The following is an 8,336-nucleotide window of genomic DNA, read 5'->3' as shown; positions in this document are numbered from 1 at the left end:
CACACTGTTAGGTATTTAAACACAACGAGATTTTTTTAAAGCAGGAAACAATGACACATTCCATTCTTCCCTGTTTACTCCAGTGGGAGTCCTGCACACTTCAGTGATCACTTACACCTGATCTTGAGCCTGCAGTTGCTTGGTGGCTTTCAGTTGACTGGGAAGTCTGGAAAAATGTGCTAACAACCAAGATTGCTGGATAACAATCACAACCTTAGGGAAAAAAAATCAACAGAAACCAAAGAAATGTTTGAGCAAATGATCAGCTACTGATTGAAGTGCTGGGAACTCTTTCCTACCTTAAAGAAAACAAATTGTGCATGAATGTGAAATCGAAAACTATGTAAAACATAGAGATAGCAGAAAAAAAACCAAACTATCTTGAGAAATAAACCAGAAAATCCCTTAACAAAGCAGAGTTGGGTGTATTTAAAGGATTTTCCTCCATACCAAACAAGAAATACCCATCCAGCAAAAAACTGATGAGCACAGGGGAGAGTCTGGAGTGAAAAAGACAGTGGGCTGGAGAGTCTGGTTCATCTGTACTCCCCATGTCAGGTGCCTGGCTGCTGAAATAGCAATGAACTCGATTAATCTCAGAACAAAAGGCCTTTCACACCACTTCTCCCCATTCTTTGAGGCAAAAACACAGGAATCATTCGTAGTGGAACAGAAGTTGGAAAATGCATTGGATTCTCAGCTTAAGCAGCTGGAGGAAAAGGAGCTGACTGTCAGCAAATGTCCCTGAATTACAGTGAAAGGCCAAGAAGCTGCTTTGAAACAGGAAGCACATTGCCTTGCCCACATTATTAGAACAGAACTTCTGAATATAAAAAAGCATTTAGTAAAAATTTTATTTGAAACTCAGCATGAATCCGTAACCACCAGCATTAAACCATAACAGTTTTACAGAGAATTTGTACAATATGCCATGTAATTTCTATACATGCTCCCCCCAGCCCCTTTGTATTCAGTCATTATCAAACAAACAATAGTTAGACAGGAATAATAAGCATTCACTTCCAAAAAGAAAACTTTGGCATGTATACAACTGGCTAGTTAAAAGTAAACAGTGGTAGATTCAAGTCAGAAAGAGACCCACTCATTTTGTTTCACAGCATTTTTGATCAGGATGAAGCTTCCCAGCTTCTACTTTCTAGATAATACAAAAAAGAGTAATTTTTTTCAGTCCTGAACACCCTCTTACAGGACAAAACCATGTTGAAGTTCTCAGCTTACAACTCTAAAAGGTGTCAGCTTCAAAGAAGCTTAGGTCAAAGGGATTTTCACACATTGGTTTGGTCATGAATAAAACCTTTAAAGGTTTGCTCGTGTTCCTGAACTCTGAGCTATTTCACCACTTGGCACCACTGCAACTTCTCCTTTGAACTAGAAAAAGCAGTTTGTTCAGAAGTCATGTCCACTGCAGGAGTTAGAAAAATCTGAAGTTTGCACTGGGCCCATCTTCTGCCTCGAGCTTCTGTCACTGCTCTTGGCCCCCTACATACCTTCCCAGTCATCTAAAAAAGGAGGGAAAACTATTTGCAAGGCATTTCTTCCTGGCATACAGCAGACAATGCTTCCATTTCAAAAACCAGAAAGCAATGAAAGAACCCCTGAATTATTAATAAGAAAAAAAACAAGCCTCCTTTGAGAAGATTTACTGGTGATTCTCCAAGTACTTACAAAAAATACAGTATTTATACAACTTCTCCAGAACGATTATAATTAACATATTTTAATGTAATACTAACAAAATAAATCCAGAGATACAAATGGTTGCACTTCAAAGCAGGAATATCCACCCCAGATGTTGATTTTGCTGCAATTTCATTATTGCTGTGGAACAGAGAGTGGTTAAGTCATGTCAATACGAGCCTTTCTTTCTTATACACATCAGAATATCTAATTTGGAAAGTGTTCTCCAGCAAGTCAGAATACATTTACTGCCATTTTTACAGTTCCTGCTAAATGTTTGTGATCCAAAGTTGACTGAACCATGGTGCAACAGGGCACAAATGGCCAAAGAGCAGAGGCAGGAAGGGCAGAACAAGAGAGGAGTTCAAGTCAGACTCACTACTTCTTATTCCTGGGCTTCAGCTCTTCTGCTGCATTTCGCAGAAAAATGTAATTTTTCTTCTGTGGATTATAGAATTCATGACCCTAAAGACAAAAATAATCTACATTTACTCCCTTTAAAGAAAAAAATATCAGCATTACTTAAAATGTAAGAATATGAATATTCCATTAGTTTGGTTTATTAAGATTTCATCTTAAAACCTCTAAGACCAGATATTGGACCACACTGGTGGATTAGGAACAGCTTAATTGAACAAGCAATTACAAGAACTATACATATAAAGTAAAATTTAAGAGACTTTTACCCATTTTTAAAGTATAAATAGTTTTAATTTAAAAAAATAACCACATATGTCTAAGTTCTACTTTACAAATACAGCCTAGGAACTCAGTATGATTTCTTCTAAATGTCATTTGAGGCAGAGAAAAAAGGAAACCTTTAATGGCCACCCAGCTTCACTTTTTATTTTCTGTCTTTTAAATGACATAAGGTCACATTTTTTCCAAGTGAAGCCCAAGTTCTACAGGCAACTACAGAGTTTTCTGTTCCTCAGCTGCAGATGCAAATGTCCTGTTTTGCATATCATTTTCATCCACATTACCAAATTAATACCCAAGTATGCAAATCAGGGAGAGTAAACACTAATAAAGCTACTGAGGTCCAACATGCAAGTTGGAAATTACCAACGCCGTGGACAAGAAATGGCTTTGGGAAGGAAGGTGAGTGCTTAGCACCAATTGATTTTACCATTTAATACTGGTTTACAGATCTGAAAGGAACCACTGCAGTCCACCCAGGCAGCAGAACTGAAGAATCCATCTGCCCTGGCACCAACAAATATTTTAATGTGGGCAGAGGACTAAAAACAATGCAGTGAATTAAAATTTAGCTCTCTGTGGCATGCAATTGAGTTAATCTATGTGATTTCTGCATTCATTTCACTCAAAACCACAAGGAACATTATCCTCCAAGCACCATGAAAATTAGTTATGTTCCAAGCTTGCTACCCTCCCTCCTTAAACTATTAGGAAGTATTGATTTTCCACAGATCATGGTTTGCTGTGGTTCTGCTGCATCCGTATTGTTAATTGTGGAAGAGAAATGCATAACTAAGCACCATCAAAAGCCTCACTAAATGGCAGTAAAAATTTAATAGAGAGCATTCAAGCACTGGGTAAGTGTTTATAATCACAGTGACAGCTTTTTTCCCTGCACCAGCAGCAGAGATGTGCATTTCACAAGCTCTGTGGGAAGCTGTCAGGGTGCCACACTGCCCTGTGACACTGCCCACGGCACAACGTGTGTGAGCAACCATAGCAACCTCTGAGTCAGGGAATTTACAGTTTGCTCATCCACATTTGTAAACCAGCATCATTTAGCAATCTTGTCCAGCTGGAGCTGAAACACCACAAATTCACAGCTTCAATGGTAAATTTCATCAGGTGGCTAAAATGGCCATTTAAGTTCCCCTAATATTTATAAAAACCAGCCAAAGGCCTCACAAGTAGAAGAGTCTTGGTTGTCAACTGGAAGCATGAACACGAGTCTAAAGCCTTCTTACCTTTGACCAATCATAGCTGGAAGCATAAGCAAATATATTGCCATTGTGGTTGAAACAACAAGCAGATATTGGCTGGTCCAGCTGCTCTGAGGTTTTTAGCTTTGTCCGTGCATCTTTATCCCAAAAGCTGAATCTCCCATCAGACCCTACTGTGGCCAGAGTCCCATGGACAGGGTGGAATGCAATCCCATTAACCTGCAGAGCCACACAGAACGCCGTGTGAAACACCACACAACAGGGCATGGACACACTCACACGTGTGCTGAAGTCTATGAGAGTAAATACATTACATTTCAACTAGATACAGCTCTTCTTTAAAATTTCTTTGGAGAAAAAAATCCCCAAAAACAACGAAAGAAAAACCACCAAAGCAACAAGAATAACTCCATCTTTTTGGCTTGGTACCTAATAATTCAATGCATAATGCCATTACACAGCTATTGTTCCAATATCTGCAGAATCAACAAGTGTCAACTCCACTTGTTGACAAGCAGATTCAATGAAAGGCTGATCTAGTGCTTGTTTTATGGGAGTATAATTGTTTTTTTATAGATATAAAAATTGTTTTTTCTATTTTTCCTCTTAAAGAATGACTATGACAGGTCTTTAATGTGTCTAAGACAGCCTAAGGCAAGACAAAAGGTCAAGGAGAACAATTCAGAGCCAATTTTACATGAGGAGTGTACAGTGTGTATCTGATACATGTTGGATACTCACAGCATAGATGTCCTGAGGTGCTGATGTGTTTGTTCCATTGGAGCGATGGCATTTAAAAGTGAAATTATCTTTTGCACTGGAAAGGAAATTAAAAAGTTAAAAATATTTTGAAAAAAAAAGCTTTTTATTTCCATCACTGTGGCCTGAGCAACAGAGAGAGGATGTTTTATTGGATACTTACGGGTTTGGGGGGTTGATATAATGAATAGCTACTCTGCCTTCAATGCTTCCAAGGGCAAATCCAGTTGGTTTGTTCACTTTGTCTTTGAAAATTGCAACACAGCGATGCTGAATTTGAGGAAGATACAGAGGAGTTTTAGACAGAGACATCTTTCCACAAGGACACAAAACTTCCAAGTCATCAATGCAAGGTAAAGCAAAATCACTAGCAAGGTCAAGAGCTCAAACTCTGTTGAGAATTTGAGCAACAGTTTAAATTTCTAAATCCTTGTGAAGATGAGCAACAGATCACTGGAAAACCAGGCCAGTGCCATGCTAAGATAACTTGGTTCTGAAACACTGTGTTTTCACAAAAAAATGTCAAGCCCACAATGTCAATGACCTGTATAAATACAAATATTATTATTTACCTGGTGTTTCAGAGGAGATTCTATTCTTCTGAATTCAGAAGGTTGGTTCTCTAACTGATAAACTATCAAACCCCTTTCTGCAGTGGCCACAGCTGCCATAGGATGAACCTGGATAAGGTTGTAAAACAGGTTGGAAGAGAGACACTTGTGTTAATTGCATGGCAGAGCACCCTGAAGAACTGAAAGGAATGAGAGAGAGGGAAGTAGGAAGCAGATAAATAAAAAAGTTCATTTATTCACATATCTTCAAAACAAACAGTCAGTTTTTCCCTGCCACTGAGAAATTTAACACACCAAAAACCTTCTAATTATGAGGTGATTCTTCCAGTGTGAAGTGCAATGGTGGTTTACAAACTTGTCCAGAACTGAGGGTAGCTCAGTCCTCATGCTGATTTTTGTGATGTTAAAAGGACACCAGGTGTGTTTTGTAGGATGAAAATCCCTACTTTCCAGGGCCTGATCAAGAAGATCACTTTATGTTCCAGTACTACAATCACACAGACATCAAACACTAACAGTATTGAAATCCTGCCCCACAGAAGCCCCTAAAACTTATTCCTATTCCCAGTTATCCAGCTGGCACCAGTTTGCCACAAATCCTGACTTACCACATCTGCACAGTAACACCTTTCAGGGAGCTGCAGGGTCATCATAGGAGTTGGTGAACGGGTATCCCAGAACTGGAACAGAGTAAAAAACAAACTTACCCCTGGAGCTCAGGATACACCTCAAATTACTACAGGACAGAGAATGCAACTGTTTCATTCTTGTTACAGTCAGAACACTGCAACTCCCTGTGAAGTGAGGCTATTCCATTAATTACTAGAGCTTAATAAAATACTTTCACTTCATGTAAATATTTTTAAACACAAATTACTAGCACACTTTGTGTCCATTTGTTCAGGTAAAAATTATACCTTCAAAGTTTTATCCCAGCTTCCTGTCATCACACAGCTGTAATTGGGTGCTTTAATCCAATGGATGGTCTTCACAGGAGCATCATGCTGGAGAAGGAAAGGACAAACACACATGCAGGAAGCAACCATTAAAGAGAACAACTCTTCTTAAATTACAATTTTAGTCACCATAACTGCATATTCTACAAACAGACATTAACTTCTAATTTGAGAATGTAAATTGTAATTCTGTTGTTGTTGCAGTAAAAAGCTGGTACTTGTGAAGTTAATTTAATGACTTCTTAAAAATATTTTTTCCCCTCTAATGCATCAGGGTTACTCAGTGAGATCACTGCAGCAGTGGGAAGAGCTCCCTCAAGTAAAACAGAGGAAACAGATGCACAGGGTTTTTAAACCACTTTGATCACCAGTTCAAGTGCACTTCACTATCACAAAAGTATAAAAATTAGAAAGGTATTTTTTAATAAAAACAGAAAAAGAAAAAAACATTTACTGCTTTGGGCTTTACTCACTTGTGCAATCTGAATTGCTTGATTACTGTTGAGATCCCACATTTTGGCAGTTTTATCACATGAAGCAGTAAATACTTTACTCCCATCCTAAAAAATAAGAAAAAAACCCAAGAGATTAGTGAATGGGAAAACTGTCAAGTGTTATTCTCTTCTAGAAACAGTGTAACATCAATGTAACAGCTACAGGGATTGCAAGACAAAGAAGAAACGTAAATTCAAATTTATGCATTACTGTGTCATAAAAGAACAAACGGTGCTACTTTTATCTAGCTTTTAATACACTCCTAACTTTCAATGCTCACTTTTAGCCTTCTTACACCCATCCCACTAGGACACACTCAGCACACACTCACAGCAATTTCAGTCTGTGCAACAACCATGGGCTGCAGCTTCATATGGCACTATCTGCCTGCAAACCACACACCAATTTATTTGGAATTTAGGTAAAAAACGTGCATTTGTTTATAAACAACAACATACATCACTCCAGCAGGCATCGAGTACAGGCCCTGTGTGCATCTGCTGAGCCTTTGGAATTGTCTGTCCATTATCCTGAACCTCCCAGCAGCGAACCTGCAACAGGAGAAACAATTGCAGATAAACCACACTAACAGGAGCTTGAGAAGACTTGTCCTGAGACCCCAGCCCCAGTTGATCCAACAAAAAGTATGGCTATAAATACCAAACTCTGGGTTTTTCAGAACTACTGAAACCTTATTTTATTTTTTTGCTTATGTTCCTTTCACCTGTAGAGCCAAAACCCCACCCCACACTTCAATTCCACCTCAAGAGTGCCTTGCAAACCTGGAACCCCTCACCACACTGTGCTGGATGGCCCTGAACCCTCAGCTGGGCAGAACACAATTAAAAACATGCCCACATTTGTCTTCCCTCCCTGCCTGAGCCAGCTGGGATCTCATCCTTCAAAAAAGACTTGCTGTAACTTAATCAATAACTTAATCTTTTTGGGTTTGTGATGATTTATCAGCTTTGTTAAACCTAGTGCCTTGGTACCAGACATAAATTTTACAGCTCTTCAACAAGTTTGGTTTTCAGGTGCACTGCACAAGCTTTTAGGATCCCATTTTGCAGTTTAGGCACTTGATTAATCTGCATGTCTAAATGAGAACACTTACATCATTTGCCCATGATCCTGCAATGAGGAAATTACCCGGCAGCGTTGGTGGACTAAACGCCAAACAAGATATGCTGTCATCAGGTGGAGATGTTACCTCAATATCCTACGAAGGACAGGAGACAGAACAGCTTTTGAAAACTGTGATCTGAGCTCTTATTCCTTCTCCAGAATGAGTCAGTGGGTCGTGCTGTGACAAACTGACACACCCAGCAGCACAGGGGCTGGCACACGTACCTTCATCGGGTTGTGGTTATCGGCTGCCGTGCTGCCGAACATGCTGGTACCGCCGGTACCGAACCCCGACGTTGACCCGAAGAGACTCATCCTTGCCCTGCGAACGAGTGAAAGGTTCAGCCCTGCAAGGCCCTCAGCGCAGCCACCACAGCAGCACGGCCCTGCGAGGCACCCGGGGATATACACATACACCGAACAAAATACGGTAACATTAAATAAATCAATAATAAGACACTTCTGCTGTAGGATCCCCACAGCTCCCGGCTGTGGCCCTGGCAGAGCCAACCCCGCCGTGCCCCTCGCTGGCACCCGGGGAGCCCAAACCCGAGCCGGGCCGGGAGTGCTGCTCCTCTGGCGCACACCGCAGCCGGGGCTCTCCGCCCACCCCCCAGGCCGCTCCTCTGCCTGGCCGGCAGCACCAGCACAGGCAAGGGGAAAGCCCCCTGTCTTTGCCGCGGCCCGGGGCCGCCCTCACGCACCGCTCCGGCCCGGGGCCGCCCTCACGCACCGCTGCGGGCCCGCTCCGGCCCGGGACCTGCGACGCGACCGGCGGCGAGCGCGGGACGGGCCGCGCCTCCTGCGCAGGC

General features: G+C 41.3%; 1 protein-coding gene across 2 annotated transcripts; it reads right to left on the bottom strand.

Annotated features, from left to right (window-relative positions):
• Positions 1-840: 840 nt before the first annotated feature.
• Positions 841-8,336, bottom strand: RAE1 (ribonucleic acid export 1). Of its 2 annotated transcripts, none has more exons than XM_041417874.1 (12): positions 8,229-8,336; positions 7,750-7,846; positions 7,514-7,618; positions 6,858-6,950; positions 6,378-6,464; positions 5,866-5,952; positions 5,557-5,628; positions 4,949-5,056; positions 4,540-4,646; positions 4,359-4,434; positions 3,642-3,836; positions 841-2,163 (listed from the first exon to the last, which is right to left on the bottom strand). In XM_041417874.1, exons 2-12 carry the CDS (start codon positions 7,837-7,839, stop codon positions 2,077-2,079), a joined length of 1,107 nt encoding a protein of 368 aa, XP_041273808.1. In that variant the 5' UTR covers positions 7,840-7,846; positions 8,229-8,336; the 3' UTR covers positions 841-2,076. The 2 variants fall into 2 exon arrangements, with proteins under 2 accessions (XP_041273808.1, XP_041273807.1); XM_041417873.1 differs by having other exon boundaries at positions 8,258-8,332.

This window comes from Onychostruthus taczanowskii, unplaced genomic scaffold (genome assembly GCF_017590055.1).
Source record: "Onychostruthus taczanowskii isolate IOZ18803 unplaced genomic scaffold, ASM1759005v1 scaffold57, whole genome shotgun sequence".
Taxonomy (NCBI): domain Eukaryota; kingdom Metazoa; phylum Chordata; class Aves; order Passeriformes; family Passeridae; genus Onychostruthus; species Onychostruthus taczanowskii.
The sequence above is the reverse complement of the archived record's forward strand: the minus strand, read 5'-3'. Positions and strand labels throughout refer to the sequence as shown.